Source organism: Balaenoptera physalus (assembly GCF_965194825.1).
Source record: "Balaenoptera physalus genome assembly, chromosome: 1".
Lineage (NCBI taxonomy): Eukaryota > Metazoa > Chordata > Mammalia > Artiodactyla > Balaenopteridae > Balaenoptera > Balaenoptera physalus.
Window position 1 is genome coordinate 171,568,751 of NC_138882.1, and position 26,019 is coordinate 171,594,769.

Sequence of the window (26,019 nt, forward strand, 5' to 3'; positions counted from 1 at the left end):
CAAGCAGGCAGTTTACAATTCTGTATTAGCCTTCACTTCCTGCTTGTGGTCAGCAAGAGGTGAGAGCTTAGGGCCTTCTCAGGTCTTTCCTAAGCATGTGCCCAGCCATGGGCATGCAAGTGGCCTTCTAGAGTCCCAAAAATATGTCAGAGCTTTTCAAAGCTTATTCTCCAAACTGTGTCATTCCCCAGCCTTTCCTATTTGCTGTTATCCCTTGCCCCATCCAGCAGAGGCTCATGCATTTGTCTTTAAATGTTTTGGACAATTGGCTCTGCCCTGGGAGAGTTCCAAGTTAGGCAAAATAAAGTCAAACCCTTTGAGCTCAGCCACCAGGGAGCCACCAAACAGGTCCAAAAAAAAAAAAAAATTTTTTTTTTTTTTTTTTAATATTTAAACCTACAATTCTTTGAAAATAAGAAATAAGGTCCATTCTTCCTTGGGTACTTAGGAACCTATACTAGGAATGTAGGCTGTTGTCTTCAAAACTATTGCTGAGTAGGGATGGAGCCAGGATAAGTTAAAATGCTGCAAAACTCTCTTACTAGGACCCAGGTGGTTTATATCTTCAATAAGTATTCACCTAGTTGCTATAAACTTTAGTTTCTAGAGTTCTGATGAAGTTGGTTCTGACAGTTTTTTTGCTGGGTATTTCTCTGCTTTTGTAGAGGGATAATCTTTGAGCATTTCCTACTCTGCCATTTTCACTGATGTAACCTCCTCTCCATATATATTTTTAAAACTTAAGTTGTAGCCCACTAATGAATTAAGATCTACAGTTTGAAAACACTGGTCTAATATCCTTGGTGTCTAAGAACATATGAACTAATAAGCAAGGTGAAGATTTCCATTCTGAGGGCATGATAATTAACTATGTTTATTCAAACTTTAACAAAGGAGACTGAAAATATAACCAAAGTGATTTGTTCCACCAACCTTCAGATATGTTGGCAAAATTATAGTCACTTCTCACCATATTAATGGGATATTCAGACAAGTTTCTGAACAGGGTCCCCATTACAGATGTTTTCATCTCCACAGTCCTTGGATTTAGGGGTGCACTGTGCAATTGCTGTTACTATAGGCTCTCTTGTCCTCTTTTTCAGCTTTGGGACATCCGTAAGAAAGCAGCGATCCAGACATTTCAGAACACCTACCAAGTGTTAGCTGTGACCTTCAATGACACAAGTGATCAGATTATTTCTGGTGGAATAGACAACGATATCAAGGTATGTTAGATGTTTATCTTATATTTTACCTTTCACCTATCTCCACTCACAGAGGTAAATCTTTCCAAACTTCTTAGCTTTGCACTTTGTGCCAACTAAATGGAAGATAAATTAGAACTTGTTTTCTTTCTGTCCTATCTTCATTGACTTCCTGAGTCAGGGTTGCATTACAGCTTATATAAATGCCATTAGGGAGTAGGCAGTTAATGTGAAGTGGGAAGTCCCTGTGTGGGAACTCTGAAAAATGAAGAGTGCATTCCCTGCCTAGAGGCATTTGAAACTTTTTTTTTTTTAACCTGCATTGGCCTCATGAGATAGCAGTAAATCAATTTGTGATTCTGTACCCTAATCTCTCAGTGTGTCTTTCTTTTTGAGACTATGGAAAGGAAGTTTTGGGGGGTCCATAGCTAAGAATGTGAGATGGTAATGATGTTGGAGAAAGAAGCAGTAGACTACAGTGTTTAGAGGCAGTACAGTGTAGCTCAGGCTTTCAAGTAATTGACTTGGGGTCTGTTCTCAGTTCCACTATTTTCTAGTTTTTTGTGACTTCACACTAGTTCTTTCACTTCTTTCAGCCTCTGTTTTATCATGTGTGCACCAGGGCTAATAATAATATCTATCTCATAGGGTTGTCATGGGGATTGAATGAGCCAAATTCATTAGAGCACCTCGCAGAGTTTTTGGACATAGCAAGTGCCAGTAAATATGAAATGTGTGGAGGCGGGGGGAGGCCACTCAGTTTGTGTCTGCTTTTACTTATTGGCTTCCTTAGGTATTTCAAAGACTTTGACTTACCTTCTGCTTTGTCATGAGAGTAGTAACTGTTGGGTAAATACTCAACTTATGTTGTCTCTACCTAGAAATTGTACTGTATTCCCATCTCTTCTTGCCTCCTTTGCTGTTACTATGGATGGGATGTCCTTTTGTCTAAAGGTAGTCCCTTAAATGGAAGGATTTCAACCTTTTTTTCCTGTCTCTGGGACCTCATGCCATCAATTTTCCCAGATTCTCTCTCTATATATATAGTTTTTTTTTTTTTTAATATTTATTTATTTATTTGGCTGTGCCAGGTCTTAGTTGCAGCACTCGGGATCTTTAGTTGCGGCACGCAGACTCTTAGTTGCGGCATGTGTGATCTAGTTCCCTAACCAGGGATCAAACCCGAGCCCCCTGCATTGGGAGCGCAGAGTCTTAGCCACTGGACCACCAGGGAAGTCCCCCAGATCCTATATTTTTAAACAACTGTATTGCTTCTCATTAGCATTTCATTATGCTCAGGTCTTCTCTTGGTGGGGTAAGGAGTCTTCCTTCAATTACACATTGTCTTGTTATTGCCCTGTCAATCATCCCCTTTACAGCCAAACTTCTTGAAAGATGGTGATAGTGGTTATGATAATAATAGTGTTACCATTATCCTCTAATACTTAACTGTGTCAGACATTGTTCTTGGAGCTTTACATTATTAATTCATTTAAGCCTCACAACAATCCTATGAAATAAGTACTATTAATGCCGTTTTACCAGCGAAGAAACTGAGCTAAGAGAGGCACAACATCTTAACCCAAGGCTGTACAGCTAATAAGCGATGAAACCTCAGTTCAAAATGCAGAGTTTGGTTCCAGAGTCCTGCTCTTATTTAATACCTGTGAGAAATCCCCTGAAGATTTCCTACACTCACTGTCTTTAATGCCTTATCTCCGTTTCATTCCTCAGTTCCGTATCTCCTGACCACTCCTCAGCAGTCTGGCTTCTGCCTCCACTGCTTTATTGACACTGTTCTCTTCAAGGTCACCAGAGATCTCTCTGTTACTAAACCCAGTAGATCCTTTTAGTCTTTTTTTGTTTGTTTTTTTTAAACTGGCTCTAACAATATGCTTTCCTACCCCTTCCATCAGGCATATCCTTCCTCAGATACCTCTACAAGCTATTCTCTCTATGCATTCTTTAAATGTCGTTATTCCCCCAGGTTCTTTCCTAGGTGCTCTTCTTATATATACCTTTCCCTGGACAAGTCTCATCTAATTCTGTGACTTTAATTGTCATTTCTGTTCAGATGAGTCTGTTCTCAACCCAGATCTTCAGCTCCAGGCCCATGTGTACAACCAGCTACTCAGCATCCCCCACTTGGAAGTCTCATAAGTACTTCAAAATTCACCATTTCCAAAATTCAACTTCACATCCCTTTTCTACCCTATAACTATTTGGAGAATGTACAGTCAGAACGTGGGGGCTTAATTAGATCATCTTAATAGCTAATGCATTATTTCCCTGAGTGAAGTTTGGGGGCCCACTATCATTAGAATGACTAGAGGGCTCTAATACACATAAAAGTGGATTAGTGTCGTCTAGCTATGATAATTTTCATACTTTTAAGTTATTATTAAATTTACATACTTTGAAATTAACCTTTTTTTAGTGTACAGTTCTGTGAATTTTAATGCTTGTGCAGATTCATGTAACTACCACAAACAGTACAGAACAATTTCCATCACTCCAAAACTCTTCATAATGCTCCTCTGTGTCAAACCCTCTGCCCATCCCTAACCCCTACCAACCATAGATAATGTTCCTTGTCCTATAGTTCCTATTCTAGAATTTCATATTAATGGAATCATATAATATGTAACCTTTTGAGACTGGCTTTTTAAATTTAAACTATGAGAATTTGATCTTTTCCTGTGTACTGTGGGGACAGACTAGCCTAATACTCTTGTGCCAGTAATGTCTTCTTACCACAAGTAGTGTGGCTTATTCCGGGCTCTTTGTGTAGACTGTTCCAGGGCATTTTATAAACAAATATATTCAGTTGTACTATAGTCCTGAAGGGACTGAGTCTCTTTTTAGGTTTTGAAGGTTTTCCATGTCTTCTCAGACACACGTTATATGTTATACCTTCTCTTAGGATCAGCTTTTTTTCAGATAGCTAATCTCAGTCTTTGTCTGTTGATATATACCAATTTTGTTCTGAAATCCAAATTTATCTCAAATATGAGTAATATATAAATATAGTCCCATGAGTATGGCAATTAATAACTCTACATCATAGCCTTGTAACCTTTTTTTTTTTAATTGAAATATAGTTGATTTACAGTGTTGTGCTACTTTCTGGTGTACAGCAAAGTGATTCAGTTATACATATATATTCTTTCTCATATTCTTTTACATTATGGTTTATTATAGGGTATTGAATATAGTTCCCTGTGCTATACAGTAGGACCTTTGTTGTTTATTTTACATATAGTAGTTTATGTCTGCTAATCCCAAACTCCTAATTTATCCCTCCCCGACTCCCTTTCCCCTTTGGTAACCATAAATTTGTTTTCTATGTCTGTGAGTCTGTTTTGTAAATAAGGTCATTTGTGTCATATTTTAGATTCCACACATAAGTGATATATCATATGGTATTTGTCTTTCCCTTTCTGACTTACTTCACTTAGTATGATAATATCTAGGTCCATCCATGTTACTGCAAATGGCATTATTTCATTCTTTTTATGGCTGAGTAATATTCCGTTATATAATATACCACATTTTCTTTATCCATTCATCTGTTGATGGACATTTAGGTTGCTTCCACGTCTTGGCTATTGTAAATGGTGCTGCTGTGAACATTGGGGTGCATGTATCTTTTCAAATTAGAGTTTTCTCGTGATGTATGCCCAGGAGTGGGGTTGTTGGATCATATCATAGCCTTGTAGTCTTTATCTTTCTAAACTAAAAAGTCATTATTCTGTCCACAAACATTCAAGTTTTTCTGCCAGTGCTCATTTTCAGGGACTTTTTTTTATTAGAAATGCACACAGTATTCTAAAAACTTGGGCATTCTTATCACGTACCTGTTCTGGATCATTACGTTCTCTTGTCAGCATTGGGAACTCCGTGTTTGTGCGGTGTTTACAGTATATCTTATTTTCCAAACTAAAAATCAGGGTAGGCTTTCCTGATTTGCCTACTTACTTACCTTAAAAGTTTTGCAGAGATGTAAAAATTGCATTTAAATGTATAGTTAATAAATCAACTTTATTGGGAATAAAATTATTAAAAATTGAGATTAAATTATTTATTACAATTTAAATGTTTTTAGTAGTAAAAATGATCATTTGTTCACTGAAGAAAGTTTAGAAAAAGTGAAAATAGAAAAAAAGTCACTCATAGTCTCATCATTCAAATTTAGTCACTCTTGATATTTCAGTTTATTTCCTCTCAGTCTGTTTCTGTGCCATAGTGTTTTGTATGTAAATGTCTTAATGTTCAGATAAGATTTTATATGATGCTCTTTTCACTTAGTAACATATAGCTACTACTTTGTCTGGAACCCCCGACACTAGATATTGCCATGGCTGACTTAGTCTTGTCTTCAAATGTCAGCTCAGACATATCTGTAGAGAGGATTTCTTAGATGAAACTAGGCCCTCCTTCTAGTTGCTCTCCATCACATCACTCTTATCTTATTTTCTTCTTAGCGTTGTAGTTTGGATCATTTTTCTGTTTCTTTTTTTCTCTAGTTTTATTGAGATATAATTGACATATAACGTATTAGTTTTCAGTATACAGCATAATGACTTGATACATGTATATAACACAAAATGATTAACTTTAGAAGTCTAGTTAACATCCATCACTTCACATTGTTAGAATATTTTTTCTTGTGATAAGAACTTTTAAGATCTATTTTCTTAGCAACTTTCAAATATACAATACAGTATTGTTAACTTTAGTCACCATGATGTACATAACATCCCCAGAACTTAGGATCATTTTTCTGATTCTGCCACTTAATTCCTGGCTATGTGATCTTAAGAAAGTTATTTAACCTCTCTGAGTTTCCATTTCTTATCTCTAAATGGGAATAATCAGCCTACCTCATACAGTTGTTACATGGATTAAATGAGGTAAAAAAATATAATATTCTTAGCAACATGGCAGTTACATAGTAAGTGTTCAGCACGTGTCAGCTGCCATCATCTAGAATATTAGAATATTCTAGATATTTTATTATTAGAATATTCCATAATTTAGTAAGCAGCAATCAATATACTGAATATTTAGTCTGTTTCATATATATCACTATCACAAATTATGCTGCTGTATCCAACATATTTGTGTGTGAAACTTTTTCCATATTTAGTTACTTCCTCAGAATAGATTTCTAGATGAAAATTAATGTGTTAACAAATATAAGGATGTTTCACATTTTGGATACAGGTTGCCAGATTGTTTTTTGGCGACAGCAGTTAATAATTTGAAATCAGGTTGCTATAGCTATTTGACTTCATTTTGCTCTTGTATAACTAAGGGGTGTGCTTGAGAGATGTGAGACCGTAGAATTTCAATCTTCTCCCTATTTAACAACACCCTGTTCTGACATGCTTAGGAGTGAGTAACTGCCCTTGGACCCAGAAAGACTCTTTTTTAAAAAAAAATATTTATTTATTTATTTATTTATTTATTTATTTATTTATTTATTTATTTATTTTTGGCTGCGTTGGGTCTTCGCTGCTCCATGCGGGCTTTCTCTAGTTGTGGCAAGCGGAGGCTACTCTTTGTTGTGGTGCGCAGGCTTCTCATTGTGGTGGCTTCTCATTGCGGAGTGCGGGCTTCAGTAGTTGTGGCCCGGGCTCGAACCCGTGTCCCCTGCAAATTGCCTCTATCAAATTGCCTTTAGTCAATTAACAAGTACCCTTTAAGCAGTCAGGGGCTTACCAGCCTTGAGCATTTGCTTGACAAATGCCTACACTGCCTTACTACATTAGGAAGTACTCCTGAAGAGCCTGGTTTCTGTTTGCTTCTGTCTCTCAGATAGCACTGCCTATTCTGAGAAAGGGGGGAGCAAACAGGGAATGGAAGCCCCTTTTAAAATCTGGAGTGAGCAAATTCTCTATATGTTTGTGAGCAAATATACTGTTCCTGCCAGCCTCTTGGGATTTTCTTCCCGGGCATAGGATTGTGGAGTCAGTGGAAAATGAATAAAAGAAGAAAATGTGCTTCTTCTTAATGACTTGAAGATCTGATTGGCAGTTCTTTGGCATTGCTTGTAATCCTGAGCTCTAGTCAGAATGGGAGTTTAGTTGATGATTTTTTTTAATGTAGTAGGTAAAGAGATAGAACAGATCCTCATTGATTTTCCGACCTCTGCTCTCATCCTTTCCGATTATCTGGGCCAGAAGGATCTTTCTGGAATCTGGCCAACTCATTCCACTATTCTGAACCCTTCTGTGGCTCCCCAGTGAGGGAGATCAAGTCCAAGCCAGTCATTCAAAACCTTTCATGAGCTGCCCTTTGCCTGCCAATCACTCAAGCATTGTCTGCTGCCTCTCTTTGCCCAGTTCCCTACAATCCAGTAATTTTTTCATGCCTCTCTGCTTTCATGCATTATCTTTGCCTGGGAATACCCTTCTATTTGGTCTAAATAAAAAATACCTCTTATGGGCTTCCCTGGTGGTGCAGTGGTTGAGGAATACGCCTGCCAATGCAGGGGACACGGGTTCAAGCCCTGGTCCAGGAAGGTCCCACATGCCGCGGAGCACCTAAGCCTGTGCACCACAACTACTGAGTCTGCACTCTAGCGCCCACGCTCCACAACAAGAGAAGCCACCGCAATGAGAAGCCCGCGCACCACAACGAAGAGTGGCCCCTGCTCACCGCAGCTAGAACGAGCCCGTGCGCAACAACAAGGACCCAACGCAGCCAAAAATAAATAAATAAAATAAATAAATTTTTTTAAAAAACAAAAAAACCAACAACCTCTTGGGAATTCCCTGGCGGTCCAGTGGTTAGGACTCTGCATTCTCACTGCCAGGCGCCCAGGTTCCAACCCTGATTAGGGAACTAAGATCCCACAAGCTGCGTGGTGCGGCAAACAAATAAACAAACAAAAATCTCCTTCTTTTTCCATATCCTGCTCAAGTGCTTTATTCTCTGTGAAACCTTCCCTTTCTCACTCCCATTCATGTACCACGGGAACGTTAATCCCTCTGCTGTCTTGGCTATTGCCCCTTGTCCAGGCCTCTCATCACTTTTTTAGCTCCTTGAGAACAGGGACAACATCTCTTTTATCTCCAACAGCGCCTGCCACGAGTCAGACGCCCAAACATTCACTGAACACCTGATTAGGACATCTGCAAAATATTTTGCTTAAATTAGTGCCCTACTCACTCTTCTTTGGCAAATCCCAGATACATTTTGGCTCTGCAAAACAACGTGTGCAGGCCTCAAAGAGGAAAGTCTGGAAAGAGCGCCCAAGTGTTGTGAGGGATGATGAATTACATTCTCTCCTAAAAAGCTGAAGATTTCAACAATGGCTTCTCTGAAGAGGAGGAACAATAGCTTGAACAAAAAAATGTCAGCCACTTCAAGCCTCCCTAATTATTGAGGCAACAAACATCCTGACACAAAAATGATTGTATATGAAGCGTGTACATACATCCACACATGAATTATTGATGGGGAAAGTGGAGTTGTCTGCCTTATGTATTGCTTTGACATACAACATCAAACTCATTTCTAGATGAGGAAGGTGCCTTGCTTAAAGGGACAGCAGAAAATTGTTTCATTTAGAAAAACTATGTGGCAATACGGAATCAAATTTGGATGAAATTTTATATAATAGCAATGACCTTAACAAAATTGCTGTTCTTTTTCCATATGACATTCCAGACCATTTCTATTGCCTTTAATATATTTTTTACATAGTTTCAGTCTATGTAAATATAGACTGTTTTGTATTTTCCTTCTTTGCTTAATAATAGATTATTTTATAAACATTTTTACATTTGATCTTCAGAGTATTTTTAGGAGTTGCTTAATAATAGTTACCAATTATTATTGGGCCTGCTGTGTACTAGGCATTCTATTTCTAATCCTCACAACAGCCATAAGAAGTAAATGTTGTCCGCATCTTATAGACCAGAAGCAGGCTCAGAGAGGGTTAGTGGCCCAGTGATACATAACTCTTTTAAGTTGCAGAGACTGGTAGGGTCTGACCCTAAATGCTCACTCTTTCCACTCTGCTCTTCGAATGCTAGCATGAGAGCTCATAGTGTTACAGTATGTTTATGAGCCATAACTTAATGAACAATTTATTTTTTCTGTTTGACATTAGGTTATTTTCAGCTGAACTGTTTCTCGTACCTTTCCTACTCAGGGAACAATGAACCTACAATTTATTTTTCTTTTAATAAATATGCTTTTCCATTGTATACAAGTTATGACGTTAAATGAAAAATTTTAAGCCTCTGTATTTTTGCGTATTACCTTGTTATATACGTTTTACATGCAATCATAATGCCTTTTTCAAATGACTTGTTTACTTGTTTTTATATAGTTCTAATAGCTTATTTTTAGTTGCTAAGAATCATAGTTTGTGTTTTAAATGCTACTTCGTTTTTTAATTCCTAATATATTTTGTTATGAATTGAAAATAACCTCTTTAAATTCTATTATTTTTTGTTAAACTTAATCTTAATATTTGACATTCATTAGTTCATATTTTTCTAGTCAAACTTAGTAACTTTGACTCTGTTTTAGAAAGGCAAGAGTTTTTTCTTCTTTGGTAGAAATCCTATATTTTGTGGTAAAGTAAAGCTTGGCCCAGAGGCAGATTAAGAAGGGATACCAATTTTCCCAGGCAGTTGACTCTTTAATAACTATTTCTTTGCTGTTCACAATTTGATTTTCTGGGAGTGCTGCCTTATTTTGTTTTGCAGGTCTGGGACCTGCGCCAAAATAAGCTGACCTACACGATGAGAGGCCATGCAGATTCAGTGACTGGCCTGAGTTTAAGCTCTGAAGGCTCTTATCTCTTGTCCAATGCAATGGACAATACAGGTAACTTTGGAAAGGAAAGCTCTCCCAGTGCCCAGTCACTGTAGACCCTAAAGAAAGTGGGCATTAGGAACTAGAAATGTGTGCTGGATAAATGAGGGTCCAAGGAAAGAGTACAGGATGGCTTGCAGGTGTCCACCAGGACAATTAGGAAAACAGGTTGTATTAGAAAAAACTTTAGGCCCAGAAGGCTGGGTGTGCGGAAAGGCAGCCTGGCCTCCACGCCACGTGCCGCCATGTCGATGCTTTGCCGCCTCGGCGTTGTGAGGCAGATGTCTTCTTCACCTGTGACAAATAGGTTTTGGAAAAAGTTGCCTATGATGACCCTGAACTTGCACTTTTATGAGACTCAGCAGGAAGAGAAGTCCAAACCCATCAGCCGTTGCCCCATTCCCTACAAAGAGGACCTGCCTTTTGATATTGTAGAGCTCATGGAGGAGATAGAAAAGAAGACAGGATTTTTACCACATGTATTTAAGTGTTGTCCCACCGGCCATTGGAATTCAGAGCCTTCTTTGCTTACTACAGTGCCATCTGTAACAAGGAAACAGGCCAGCTCAGCAAAGCTGACAAGGAACTCATCATTGTGGTAACCAGCCTGGCCGACAGGTGCTCTTATAGCGTGGTTGTCCACAGTGCCCGGTACAGGGTCTTCTCAAAGAACCCAGTGCTCTCTGACAAGGTCTGTGTGAACTGGAGAAAGTCTGACCTCCGTGCCTGGGAAAAGGCAATGCTGGAATTTGCACTTGCTATTTTCCCAAGCTGATGACATAACAGATGACCATTTCAAAAAGCTCGAGGTGCATGTCTTCAACCAAGAAGATGCCTGGGATATAGCTGCAATTTCAGCTTTTTATGCCATGTCCAGCCACCTTGCTCATTTTGTCAGTCTTATTCCCAACAAAGAATTCTATCTGATGGGCAGAACCAATGACGTCAAAGACATCAGGAGTGAACCTGCTGCTCCCAAAGTATAAAAGCCTGAACAGAAAGGCCAGTGTTTACATTTCCAGCACACTGCATTATAAGACACCAGTTGGGAAGTAATTTTTTAAAATGTTTAGTCAGTGGATAGGGAAGAAAGTAAATAAATTTGTTCCCTGCCTGCTTGGTGAGATAGATCCTAAGGGACATGTGATATCTGGGCCTAGGGGAAACCTTTTACTTTTTTACTTCTGTTGTGATCAGGGTCAAAGGAGTTCAGAGGATGCTTTAGGCATTTCTGATGAACTGATGTCTGTGAATTTCAGCAGTTGAAGTTGACCATTTTTTAGCTTTTAAAAATAGTGTTACGTAGAAGTTGGTCTGTATAGACTGGTTTGAAATCAGTTCCTTGTTAACATGGTGGTATATAAAGGCTCTGAAAGGCAGTGGGTAAATAGAATCAGGCACCAAGTTGTTCTTTCTTTAGTGCCTTCCCCATTAACCTCCAGCGATTTTTGTTTAAATCATGGTCATCTCAGTAGAAATTTAGTCCTTATGTAGTTTATTCTTATTTTAGGTTTTAGTAAAAATTATTTGGAACAAGAGGGTGCTCATATTTTAAGTAGAAGTGTAAGAAAAAACCGACCCTGACATTACTAAGCGACTCGTTCTGCGTGTCACAACCACCACTGCCTTATGTGTGCGGCTGTCTTAACTTTGCAGGAGTCATTTTCATTATCTAACTGATAGAGGTACATGCAAACCTACAAAATGCGTTTGTTTCCATATGACTTCTTTAGATTCTCTAAATTGCCAGTGAACAGTTCTTAATCAGTTTGGGGGCAATAGTGAGTTAATTTTGAATTGCCTGAACTGTAAAACCTGATTATCTTGAGACAGCACAACTCTTGTTGCAGAGCTTGTGTTTTTCTGTTGGAACTATATCTTCAATACCTTGGAATATGTAACCTTTTAAAATTGACTTTTGAGGGGAGGAGGCAGGGGCATAAAAAAGAAAAGAAAAAAAACAAAAAGAAAAAACTTTAGAAGAGATGGTCAAGAAGCCAGGATTCTAGTCCCAGATCTGCCATCTAATCCCTGAGCAACTTTGCACATAGCATTTGTCCTCTCTGGGCATCAGTTTCTATACTGATAATATAAGAGACCTGGACTTTACTTTTAAGGCCCATTTCAGCTCTGGTGTGCTATGAATCCAAGGCTATGGATTCAAGCAGAGTACAAAAAACTCGTAGTGATTAGTTCATTGAGGAAGATGAGTCTGGAGATCCATCCAAGGCAGTTCTCAAGCACTTTCAAAGAGTACCAAGCTCAGATGATCAATAGACCTATTGATATCTCAGTTGTGCTCTTTCTGCCAGTCTATCTTCCCTCCCCACTCCAAAAGCATTGATGCGACAAGAGGTCCTCATTAAAACACCTCGGTGTTCTGGATTTACACACACACTTGTCCTTTCTTTGCTTGTTTTTGAATTGTTGGATGGGAGGGTGAGTTTACTATAGCAAAAAAGAAAGATGACCTGTTGGATTATATGCTTAATATTGGGAGAGTTTGGAACTGCCCCTCTGATATACTAAAATGTTTTCACTGACATTTTGTAATGAAAACTGTGCCTAGCACTCAATGGATGCTCAATTAATACTTGTTGAATGAATGAACATCCTTACCTTCTGACTGTATTCTCAGCTGAATAGCAAACTTTCATGCATAGCTTCACCTTTTTATACCTGTTTGACTTCAAGGATTGTTGTTTTTTTCACACTCAAATAAAATGACATCACTCAAATTCCACTGTAGGTTTAGCTTTAGTTAACAATGGCTGTGGCCACTGCTTACTGTGGGTGTTTGTGTCCTATTTCAATAGATTTCCCATTGTCTAATTCTAGCATTGTTCATAGTAAGGAAAGATGAGATTCCCTAAATGGTTATTAAAAATAAGAAGAATTTCTTGTTATAGCTATACATTAAAATAACAAATTTTTTTTGTTTATTGTTTATTGCTGCCAATCTTTTAGAGCCCTTTCACATGTATCATTTTATTTGACCCTTAAAATATTCTTATTAAAAAAAAAAGCAAGTGGTATTCTCGTTTTATAAAGGCGACCAAAACACAAAGAACCTCACTATTTTCCTGATATCCCCCATATATACAGCAGAGCTAGAATTGGAATCAAAGTTCACTTTTTCTAATTCTTGGTATAGTGTTTTATATATATATATAAATATTGACCTTGTTCATAATTAAACTGTCAGTTTCCCCTATGAGCAAAATTAGAAAAGGTTAGTCCTGAGTTTGATTTTTATAGATTGATTGTCACAGTAGTCAGTGGTATTTAGATTGTCATATTGAAACTTTGCTAGGTGTGACTCTTGGGGTTGGCAGAGGAATCATCTGCAAAATGTTTTGTTGAAATCAGTATCACACCCAACTACTTTCTGTTGCAGATCCCCAGCAATGTGTTTGACATTTTCCCTTCCTACCTTCTCAGTTTTCCTCTGTGTCCTTAGTCCCTGTTAATGGAACTTGGATGCATTTCGTTCCCACTAGAAAAATAAAAAAGCCTCGTCAGGTAGCAGTGTACCATGTTGGTCTTTCTCCACCCAGGAAACAGCATCTGTCATTGACATGATACTGATTTCAGCTGGGTTCTCAGGAGGCCCCTGGCTGATAGCTGTTTTGCTTTGTTTGTTTGAATTTGCAGTGCGGGTCTGGGATGTCCGGCCGTTTGCTCCCAAAGAAAGGTGTGTGAAGATATTTCAAGGAAATGTGCACAACTTTGAAAAGGTGAGTTCTGCATGGCAGAGGAATTTTACTGTCCATTTGATTCAAAGAAACATTTAAGATGGTGCTAAGGATAAGGAACAATAGCTCTACTGAGAAGGGGCTGCATTCTAGTAACACTGTTCTCCATCAAAACTGTTCTTGCCAGAAATAAAACTAATAGAAGCACAGGCAAGAAGGCAATCACATAGATAGATAGTGATGGGGCCCCCCTCAAATTTAAGACTTCGGACTTCAGCAAGACACTCCTATCTTTTTAATTCCTTGGGAACTTTGACCCTCCTAGGTCAGTGTTCCATATGGGACTCAGATTCCCATGGCTATTACCCAGGTGGCCTCCCTCACCCTCCCAGTGACCAGCTATTAGAGCCCTGAGAATACATCCCTTCCCTCAGTAAGCACCACAGGCCAAGTTCTGAGAGACAGAAATTTTTTCTAAACTCTCAAATCCCAGGTCAGCTCTTCAAAGCAGCTTTTCCTCCAGATAGTTTGTTAATATAGACTAACGTTTTTCTTTTGAGAACCCATTAAAATTCAATTTCACTTTATAAATCAAATTTTATCTTTTGTTAGAATTGGTTTTATTTTTATTTTCCTATAATATAAACAAAAAATTTAATGAGGATCAAGATAAAGGAGCAAGGGGAGCCTCCATTTGTAGGCAGAGTAAAATTTTGTTGCCAGCTCCACTCTTAACTTACTTTAAATTAAGCAATTTCTACAGTTGGTTTTTATACGTTTGAAATATATCAAATTAGGCCGTCTTGGGCCACAGAATATAAGATAATTATTGATTATATTCTGGGGAGAATAATTAAAACTCTATTTAAGAGGGGGAATTCCCTGGCGGTCTAGTGGTTAGGACTCCATGCCTCCACTGTAGGGGGCACAGGTTTGATCCCTGGTTGGGGAACCAAGATCCCACAAGCCGTGTGACACAGCCAAAAAAAACTCAAGAAATTTAAAGTCTCTTAGTGATGCTATAGTCTAGGAAAGAGGGGTTTGGTACATTATTATATTCATTGGATTCCTGCTTATTCATCATTATAGAATCTTCTGAGATGCTCTTGGTCACCTGATGGAAGCAAGATAGCAGCTGGCTCAGCCGACAGGTAAGGATTACTAGGCGTGAGGTAAAGAATGATGTAGCTATGCAGGTATCTTCTCATGTTTAATACATTAAGTGCAGATACTGAGCTATAGCAGACAGAGAGTTATAGCTGTACTCAGAGATGAAGTCATGTGCGGTCTGAAGGGTTTAAAGATCATGTGAACAAACACATCATTTCTGCCCTCTCTGGATACATTTTACACCTGGAGGGTAAACAGTTTCTTTGGTTACTGGATTCCCTTTGCCATCAAAGTAAAATTCAAACTCCTAATCTGGCTCCAGTTTCCCTCATGAGATTGTTCTGCCATGCTTAAGTTCATTCAGATACATATTGTGTACTCCTCCCCCACCATCACCACAATGCTTCACTCACATGGAACTTTCCCTGTTCTTACATCCCTTATGCCTCCAGGCTTCTCTCTTATATCTCCTCTTCTCCATTATCCAAACTCCTGTATCTCTCTAGTAATCACCTATGTTATATCTATAAACTTTCCTGGCTCTCTCCCTTACCTCTCAGGCATTACTAATTGCTCTTTGTTCTGGCTTGTAGTCACACTGTATACATCTAACCTTTATTAACGTTTATTACATCTTACAGTAAGACAAACATAGTGGGGCACCCCTACTAAATTATATGCTCCTAGAGGTCAGGGAATGAGTCTTACTCATCTCTGAATGAGTAAGAAGCTAGTGAATATTACATGAATAAATTCCTAGCTCAAGGATGGCAGTCAAATTTTGCCCTGCATACCAGCTCATCTATTGGTAATGGCTGCCTGTGTTGGGGATGATTCAGAGCTGGGTCTGGGTTCAATGGGAAAAGTGTCAAGATTGCTAGGTGAGGAGTATGGCAGCATGTGGGCTAGGTATTTTCCAACCCTGAGCTGAATTAAGAGACTGTGAAGCTTTAACTATCAATTTAAACTGCCTGAGGAATTAGGTGATGAATGAGAAGCAGAAGGGAGAGAATTCTTCAGTCAGATGCTGTTGTATTTGACATGTCTGTGGTGACCTATAATTGGGAGTCAGAGGTTGAGTAGGGATGTTCAAGTGCCCAGGGCCGCAAATGTGGAATGGTAAAGAATGATGAGGCCCTCTGATGGCAGACTCTAGGTTTAGCTCCCATTGGGAGATGTCTTAACCCTTTTTAGCTTAACCCCATCTTTCTCCCCCCTTAGAGATTTTCCTGCTACCCAGCTAAAACAGGCACCAGCCTATAAGCATGAAGCCTTTCCTAGGCTAGCTTGGGCTTTCAGCATGTGCCAGAGTTTTCTCCTATTTGGGGCTCTAGCACAACTATAAAGAAGCCTCACTTTGGTCTGTCCCACCCTTTCTGACTTGTGAACAATGCTGAACATACCTGAAGATTCCAGAGTCCACTCTTTTTCCCTGGCATGTTTAATGCCAGGAAAAATGGAAAGTATTTGAGTATTTTATGGGGGGACAAGGGCCCAGGTAAAACCGCGTCACATTGCTGGTTTGAGTCCTGGTGGTTTAGCAAGCTGCCCTGAAGAGGGAATCTAAAGGATTTTCCGTTGCCAGGTTTCTAAAGAAGACCTCGAAAAACAGGCCCACAGCCTAAGATGTCTTACATTCTGACAGAGTAAGAACCATTCTAAGTATTTTTACATGATTTTCAGCAGAGATGTATCTTTCCTATGTAATTAAGCTTTTTAAATGATATCTGCCTAGCTTTTCTTCTGAGCAGTTTGTTTCTGACATTGGTTCTTTCTAACTTTCAATGTCCTCTCTTCCCTCTTTCCCTCCCCACTGTTCCTTTAAGCCTTACATGTGGAAGCATGGCTCTGGTCTAGGAAGAGCCTGTATGTCTACCTGCTGAGGGTTGGCCACATTTCACAGGCCACCTCACCAATTAGTCCCAAGTCAACAAGCAGCTCTGTTACATGAGGAGCCTGGTTCCTGCCAAATGCAAGTTGCCATGCCAGAGTAAGGAGAGGATAAGGAACCCCTCTAAATTTAGCATCTAATTGGCAGCCATGGAGAGTGAGGCCTCAAAGTAAACCCTTGGAGAGCTGGGGTTCTGCTGGCTTTTATGTGCCTGGAAAATGTATTGTTCCTTCTCAGAAAACTGCTTTTCAGCTTGGCCTGAATTTGGCAAATTTTCCCCTCCCTACTTGCAATTCACCTACCTCCTCATGTTCAGATTTGAAACCCTTCAACAGTTCCTATCAAGGACTACAAGAAGACTGGTCAGTCTCTCTGCTGTGAGTTATTTATTCATATTCAGCCTGTTGATTTCATGTGATTCTGTTTTGATCATTTATTTATTCATCATAACAATAGCTATCATTAATTCTGTGTGCCAGGCACTTTGCATACATTATTTCATTATTTCTCTCAACAGAGCTCTGAGATCAACATTGTCTCCATCATTACTCCATCATTTGACTAAGGAAAGAGAAGCTCAGAGAAGTTAAATGAATGTCTAAGGTTATTTAACTATTAAATAGTTGCATTGAGACTTGAACCCAGAACTTATACACTTTTTCAATAGGCCACATAGCCTTAGATGGATTAATGAGGACAGTTATTATGCATGGCAAGAAAGAAGACACTGAGGAAAATATGAGCATTAGAGCCAAGGAGTCTGTAGATAGATGGGGTTCCTTCTCTTCCACCTTGAGTGGAACTTTTATTTAGTTCCTATGGAGCCTAGCCCTTGTGAGCTAAACAGTGTAATTAAGAAGCTCTTGTTTATTTGCATTTTAGACCAAAAGTGTAATGTTGTTCAGAACTAGGTATTTTATAATCAAGTGCTGATGAGTGTACCCTTTTAGGTCTTGATTGAACAAAACAAATATGTAAATAATTGGTATAACCTGTTTGAAAACCACCAGCCTTTTAAATTTACCAACAGATTGTCTTTGCATGGTCATATGAAAATAATATCTATTTATTTTACTTTCAGCTTAAAATGACCCAAGCAAGGCTGAGGGTCAAAGGAACTTCTTTTGGCAGGGGTCGGGGGAGGAATGGAGGATGGCAAGGGACACAAGATATTTGAGGGTGGTAAGAGAAAGAAGAATACTGGAATATATTAAGCATTCTAATTTTAATTCTGCCACTGAGCCACTGATGAACTGTGTAACCTTGGAAAAGTCACTGTACCTTAGTTTTCTTTTCTGTAAAATGAGTTTAGACTAGCTGGTTTCTGTTGGCCCCTTCCCATGCTGGAATTCAGTATTCTTTCTGTCCATGAATTCAATGCAAGATTTGGATCAAGCGTATGTTTGGGTTTTGTTTATATAGCAGAAATGTCCTGTCCGTCTCTGGGCTCTGTGATTTGAATACAGTACTAAGAAGTTCAGGTGGATCTACAGCCTAGTCTCCCAACCTGCCATGAGTTGGGTTACCTTTAAGACATTCCTAGGTGCATGTGAAGTTAACTACACCCTAATTATATTGGGTGCTCTTTAAAGAAGATTTCTGTGTAGGATCTGTAGGAAAACCGTTTATCTTCTCCATGATCTTTCCTATTTCAGAAGCTTGTGTTTGAAAATACCAGCAATGCTGATATTTTTAGCTATTCCTATTTCTCCACTCAGTTGCTCAAGAGCAGGATCCATGCCTTATTTAAAATCTATATTCCTAGTTTCTAAACGTCAGAGCACAGTTCAATAAATACAGATTGAATAAATAAAGGGTTGCTTCCATTTCCCTTAAAAAGCCATGCCTTTCCCCTACCCTCAGTTCTGGGAGGCCTTAGCCTTGCTCTTCATGATACCTTGCAGGTTTGTGTATGTGTGGGATACCACAAGCAGGAGGATTTTGTATAAGCTACCCGGCCACGCTGGCTCCATCAATGAAGTGGCTTTCCACCCCGACGAACCCATCAGTAAGTCTGTCCTGACTATGGGGAAAGGGAAACTGAGGGAATCTCCCTAAAGAGCCCTAAGAATACAGAGGCAGAGGAGGACATCTGTTTTATGTGAATTTCCATGCAAACAGCCTCTATGGGTATCGTTGACAGTCTCACCATCGTTCTGAGTGGTGAGGGTAAGAGCAATGATCCATTTTCTTCTCAGTCTCAAGGCGGGGTTGGTTAGTCTGTGTGTTTCCAGTTGTTTTGAGTTCACTTGCTTCAGGTCTGTGATTCAGTGATGTAGTTGGATAAAAGAATGATGTTCCTTAATGTTCAGATATAAATTTCAACTTAACATTTTATTGGCTCGCTAAACTAGATAATGAGCTTTGAATTTAAGGAGAAAATGTAACTTTTCTCCAAGCAGACGCACGTTTACAAAATGACTGACAAAGACATTGATTCTTCTCTTCTAGAATGACTGAGAAGGTCTTTTTCTTAAGGTTTGACTGACAAGGGACATCAGGATTTAGACCCTGATAATGTATTTCCCATAGCACAGTCCACCCTCATGGTTTTGAGAGGACGTGGATTGAAAAGTCAGACTATACTGTAGTTTCCTGTGAATGGTGTTTAAGAGGAGAGGAATTTAAGCTAAATCCAATTGCTCTTTTATACCAAAATTGCCTCTTAACATAAGAGCCCTTGAGCACCAGGTCTCCTTGAGCCTTCGTTATTTCCAGTTATCTTCTCTGTTCTCTTCACCTCAGTTCTCTCAGCATCCAGTGACAAGAGACTATATATGGGAGAGATTCAGTGAAGATATGGAGTGGAAGACTCCACATGGCTGCTTGACCCTGAGACCTCAGACAGCATAAGTGGCATCAAATGATGCCCAAGCCAGCATCCTCCCTTCAGATGAAGATCATTACTAGCAAGAAACAAGGAGGAGGTGGCCATATTCCAGCAACCACAAGTATCCCAGTATCCTATTTCATCAGGATGATTAAGGCAACCTTACAGTGGCCTCTTAAAACCACCTGCCAGATTTCAGGAATTGATTTTTTTTTTTTTCCTCTTTTTTTTTTTTTTTTTAAGTAAGGTTTCTTCAAAGGGACACACATTGGTTGGTGCATAGTCTCCTGTTTCCTAATTTAGGCTGAAGACAGGAAATGTGACCGAAATTTATTCATTGGGGATTTTTTTTTAAATTCAATAACTTGTATGATATTTTCTTTCTTTGTTTCTCTGACTCATTTTGTATTAAAAGCCAAATAGATGCCTTTTTACAAGAGCCATGTGGATTGGATTTATTGCTGTCTTTTCTTTGAGGCTTGACCACTGTAAATCTAAGCAGAGCATGATATGGCCGGGGGATACATACAATCCATTTAGACTTCCGAGAAGCTGAACATAGTCTGTGTCTACTCTGCCTCCTGCCAAAAGCACTTTCCTGAGCAGCAGTCCCTACCCTCTGGTTTCCTGAAGTGGGCAGATTTGGGGCATTCTCAGCTGGTAGCAATAGCATTGGCTGGAATGCTGTATCAAACTCAACTCAAAAGGAATATGAGAAAGTTTTGGTGCTGCTGGGCCATGACACTGTCTAAGACTTTTTTTTTTTTATCATTGTGCTTATCTTTCTTAAACTGACAGGCATTAAGAAATGCTATTAGTTGCCTTCTACCCCCACGACAGGTACTGTCTCTGGCTCACGGGGTGACTGCCCGGCACACAGATCAGCACTGATGAATACCATCTGGCACTGGGGAGTGCAGTGTGTCTTTTCTGAATCTCCTACTTCAACACAGAGGTCTTCACACCTCCAACCTGTTCTGAACATGTTTGGTTTTATACTTTTAGCTCACAAACTGAATCATCTACTTAAATTATAAAAGAAAGAGGATAGTTTTAAGTGAGCACATGTCCAAGATTTAACTCATTAATGAAGGAACCTGATAAACCTGTCAAACCAATTATTTTTAGTACAGTGAATAAAGTATAAAGTTTATTCACTTTACACTGGAAACAGAAAGCACTTTATTGTTCCTGGGAGTTAAGGAAGTTTCACAGATTAAGTGATTATGCTTAGATTGGGACTTAGAGAATGAGTAGGACTTTGCCAGTGGGCAAAAAACATGTGCATTCTAAGAAACAGCAGGCACAAGCTTGAAAGCTTGGTGTGTTTCATGAACCAAAAGAACTTCAGCATGGTTAGTAATGGGGCCAAATTAAGTAGGAGCCAAATGCTGGAGAGCTTGTACTATAATTTATCTTATAGGTTGAGGTTCCCTAAAGTGTATTCCACAGAACACTGTTTCCCAGGTATCTTAGGTACTTTGGGCATAAAGATCCCATGCTCACATAAGTTCAGGAAAGACTGGGTTAAATAAAGTGAAATAGCATTCCTTTACTGCAGGAATGCTTAGAACCTTTACTAAGTAGAGTGAGAGCTTCAAAAGGAATGGTGACTCAGATTTCAGACCTAAGCAATAATTATAGATACGGTTATGCCTTTAACCAGAAGAGACTTGGCCAAAGATAGTTTGCAAGCCACTTTTCACACCTCTATCACAATCACAGTTTACTCCCTAATCCCTTATAAATACCTGGTCTACATGCCTCACAATTAGTCTAGTCCCCTTCACATACCCTCATCTTTCTTGGCTTGGGGTAAAACAAGGCTTGAACTTTGACACTGCACTTTTAAAAGCCTACCAATCCGTTGAGAAGTTGGCAATGATTGGGAAGAACCAAGGCCCTGGAGGCTGCAAGGGCTTTCCTCTAACCTCAGCCTCTTCACTCCTCCCAAGTGCCTTCTTCAAAGGCTGGGTAGAACCCATTAGCAGGAAATAGCAACACCACTTAGAATTTGTAGGGAATAGAGGCCCTAGCCTGGGGAATAAAGATTTGAGTATAAAACGTCCCTAGAGGGTGTAAATTGTATTCTCACTTTGGGAGAGATAGATTGCTCCCGAATGAGTAATGCCATCTCTGGTTTTCAGTTAATTTCCCTTTATGACTTCCAGTCTCTAGCACTTAATACCATTGGCAATTAAAGAGCCAAATCTTTTTTTCACTGGGTGGTTAAGTTTTGTGAGCTGAATTGTCAGGGAGGTGGATTTGGACAGGTCAGGGCTCTTAACAGAGTTGCTTCTTCACAGCAAAACTACAGAGTTATTTGTTTCTCTGAAGAAACAGACCTGAAGTCTGCTGCTTGTTAATATCTCAAGGTGTGGATGGGAAATAGAGGTAAGAGAGAGCGCTGAGCAATTTGGAGCTGCAGGCAGTTGAGCCTTAGGGGAAGGCCATTTGAGTTAGGACAGGATTTCTTCCAAGAGATTTTAGAGCTTGACAGCTGTGTCCCAGGACAGAAGGAGGGGCCAGACTTAAAAGACAGCCACTGTTCCTGTGGAACCAAATAAAGCCAAGTCTGACCTCTGAGCCTGCCCTCTGCCCTCTGGTCAATTGTCTCTATACCCCAGGCCCATCCATAATGATCCTTCTTCGAAAAACCCCTGGGTGGGCGCCCACCCTTTCCACGTCAAGCCCTGAGCTATCCCAAATTCCTCCTTTCTTCTAGGTTTCAATTTCTTTTCCTCACTTGCCTCTGCAACTCACCTACACTCTTAGATTCTTCTTTAATTTATATCCTCTAGAGCAGTAGTTCTCAGCTCTGCACAATTTTGCTGCCTAAGGGACATTTGACAATGTCTGGAGACATTTTCGATGGTCACAATTCGAGGGATGCTATGCACATCTAGTGAGTAGAGGCCAGGGATGCTCAAAGAAGTAGGTGCTCCAAAATGTCGTTAGTGTTACTGTTGAGAAACTCTGCTCTAGAGCAGTGATTCTCAAAGTGTGGTCTCTGGAACTGCAGCAGCATCAACATCTCCTGAGAACATGCTAGAAATGCAAACTCAAGAGCTCTGCCCGAGACCTACTGAATCAGAAACTTTGGGGGAAAGAGTGTTCAGCAGTCTGGTGTAACAAGTCCTCCACGTGATTCTGATGCAAGTTTGAGAACCACTGCTCTATAGACTCAGAAAGTTTTCATCTGTCCTGGGAGAGCCACAGAGGCTTCTCCTGTTTATTCAGTGATAGTTGTCCTTAACTATTTAACTGTTCTTTTTGGCTTACATGCTTTATCTCACTTGTCACATTTGGGGCAACATGTTCAAAGAGATGTAACATCTAAGATCAACCAGCTAGTAAGTGGCAAAGCCAGGACATAAAACCCAGCTAGAGATCTTACCCCATCACCACAGTGTAGGCCCTCGTGACTTTTAACCTTGAATGCACATTAGAAGCACCTGAGGAGCCTTTAAAAATCCAGATGCTTAGATCATACCCCAGACCAATTAAATCAATCTCCAGGGTAAACATCAGTATTTTTTTTTAAGTTTCTCTGGCGATTGCAATGTGCAGTTAAAGTTGAGGACACTAGTGTTAGCCATGGCTATAACTATAGACAGGAGGGAAGCATAAAGCCAAGTCGACTGCTCCTGGCACCCCTTGGATCTCAAGGAAACCACTGCTCTGACATGTGGTCTGTGCGAACTTAAGAACACTTCTCCCAGTGCCCACGGCTGAGCTGAAACTTAGGAGTTTGGCCAGGAAGCAGAGGTTGATCTACTGTGGTCATCTCTGCCTGACTGACTGTGGGGCTTTGTGCAGAAAAATGACCTCTGACCTTCCTTCAAAGTATAGCATCCAAAGATACTAGAGCCAGAAAGGACCTTACAGGTACTTAGGTCATCTAGTCCAACCTCATTTTACAGAAGGGGAAACTGAAAAGAGATACTGTTTAACCAAGGTCACATGCATATTAAGTTAGAGGTTTTGCTCATTCAGGAAACATTAATTCAACAGGCCTCTGTGGTGGGCTCTGGTGCTGTGCTCCGAGAATACAGAAATGACTGAGTCATAGCCTCATCTTTGAAGGCTCACAGGGCAGAATAGTGGGGAGGGAAACAAAAATCAGGGCTTCTCAAACTTTTCCCCGTAAGTGGCTTAATGGCAGAGGAGAATGAACTGGAGCAGGAGGGACTCTTGAAATTAATAACTTTGAAATCTCACCTTGAATCTATAAAATGTATGATTCCCCCCTCTCAACTTTTTGAAAAGTTTCAAACATAAAAATTGAAAGATTAACATAGCGAATATCTGTATATGTTCCATCTAGATTCAATAATTAATCTCTCCTCTGTCTCTCTCTCACACACACTGTATATGTACAACTTTCAATGACTATTGAAAGTAAGATGCAGACATCATAATTCCTTACTCCCAAATATTCCTAAATACTCCAGCAGGTATCTATCTCCTAAGAACATTCTCTTTCGTAGCCACAATACCATTACCGCACCTAAGAAAATTAACAGCAATTCCATAATACCATCTAATGATCATATTAAAATTTCCCCAGTATTAAAAATGTCTTTTATAGCTAATTTTTCAATCTAGAATCAAGTTTTATGCGTTGGGGTATTCTCTCTAGTCTCTCTTAATCTAGAACATTCCCCCATACCTTCTTCCCCAGTGAAATTGACTATTTAAATGTATGTGGTTTTGTGTGCTGCTTCATAATATAGCTGTGCTTGTTTTACATTAATAAATGTTTTAAATGACTGAGCACCAAGTAAAACTGACACTCCAGGAAGATGTACCATATTTATCTGTGCTCTGTGTCTTCTCATGTCCTTGTTTTAGAAACAGATATGAATAAGCAATTCAAATTCAGTCTAATACATACTGTCGGAGGTATACCTACAAGCTAGGAGGAAGTGCCTCAGGAGAAATTAGAAAAAGTTTTACCGAGGAAATGACACTTTAAGTGAATCTTAAAGGAAGATTGGCAATTGGGGAGAAGAGGGATCTGGGAGGGGAGTAAGTACAGTCTGAATAGTGGACAACATCACAGATCACCAGAACTCCTGGTGCGATCAAAAATGACACACAGCACATGGTGGTGGTAACAGCATGTTGGAGGAGTGACAGATGAGTAGGAACCTTGGAAAGTGTTGGAGCCAGATTGCAAAGAGTCTAAAAGCCAGGTGGGGCAGCTCTGGGCTTTGTTCCATGGGAAGGAAGCCAGCAAAGTTCTCTCAGTACTCTGCCCAGGAGCTCAACCACACCTGAGGATGCTTTTGATTCTGGGTACCCTCTCAGAAAATCATTATAGGGAACTGTTGTAGGAACCAGGGGATAGATGAGATCAGTATCTTCAAACATCAAAAGACTACCTTGGAAAAGAGAAAACGCTCTTATTCTGGGAAGCCTCAAAGTGCAAAGCCAAGACAAGTGGATTATAAGAAGACAGACTTACACTCAACAAAGAAAGCAGTTGAGGACTTCCCTGGTGGCGCAGTGGTTAAGAATCCACCTGGCAATGCAGGGGACACGGGTTCGAGCCCTGGCCCGGGAAGATCCCACATGCCACGGACCAACAAAGCCCGTGCGCCACAACTACTGAGCCCGTGCGCCTAGAGCCCGTGCTGTGCACCAAGAGAAGCCCCCGCAATGAGAAGCCTGTGCACCTCAACGCAGAGTGGCCCCCGCTCACCGCAACTAGAGAAAGCCCGTGTGCAGCAACAAAGACCCAATGCAGCCCAAAATAAATAAATAAATAAATTTATAAAAAAAAAAAAAAAGAAAGCAGTTGAGTCAGAGCTGTCCAAACACAGAATGGTCATTCCTCCTCTCTGGAATGTACAAGCAGAAGCTGGGTGACCATTTGACAGGAATGCCTGTGTTATAATTGATTTAGAGGGTTAGAGCTGCTCAGCAGAATCCCTGGGGAGTATATTTTTAAAATACCTGTAACCAGGTCCCACCTCCAGAGATTTTGCTGTAGTTGAACTGGTGTGGGGCCCTGATTCAGATGCAAGTGGTCTGCACACTAATATTTGGGATCCACTTGATTAGAGGACCTCTGTGGTCTTTTCCAACACCATTGTTCTATGATTTTACATGCTATTTACCTCAGACTCTAAGATGGCAATTTTAGGATTCGGTGAATTGCTGGCTGTGAAAGGATGTCTGGGTCAGGGCTTACGGAAAATGATAAGGGGGTGGGGAGCCAGCAGGGGGTTAAGAATCCTATCAGGGCATTTGGGACCTGCTGGAGTGGCCAGGCCTGAGCTGACCCCATCTGTCTTCCTATCCCCAGCTGGTCCTTGGGCAAGCCCAGTGCAGCATAATAAAGGCCCAGCGAAGTATGGGCCCGATTGTTAAAGATTTATTATTTATTTATTTATTTAATTTATTTTTGGCTGCATTGGGTCTTAGTTGCGGCACGTGGGATCTTTG

At 40.0% G+C, this 26,019-nt stretch overlaps 1 protein-coding gene across 3 annotated transcripts in view; it reads left to right on the forward strand.

The window, feature by feature from the left end:
• SNRNP40 (small nuclear ribonucleoprotein U5 subunit 40) overlaps positions 1–20,005 on the forward strand; it is a 36,895-nt gene extending 16,890 nt beyond the window's left edge. Inside the window, exons 5-10 of one of the 3 annotated variants that reach the window (XM_082411746.1) lie at positions 1,104–1,226; positions 9,932–10,052; positions 13,695–13,777; positions 14,825–14,886; positions 16,431–16,491; positions 18,641–18,744. In XM_082411746.1, coding sequence (XP_082267872.1) covers positions 1,104–1,226; positions 9,932–10,052; positions 13,695–13,777; positions 14,825–14,886; positions 16,431–16,470 — 429 coding nt within the window. In that variant the 3' untranslated portion in view covers positions 16,471–16,491; positions 18,641–18,744. Of the gene's footprint in view, positions 1–1,103; positions 1,227–9,931; positions 10,053–13,694; positions 13,778–14,824; positions 14,887–16,430; positions 16,492–18,640; positions 18,745–19,481 lie in introns of those variants that run through there. The other 2 variants (XM_082411745.1, XM_082411747.1) reach the window with 2 other exon arrangements.
• Positions 20,006–26,019: the final 6,014 nt, after the last annotated feature.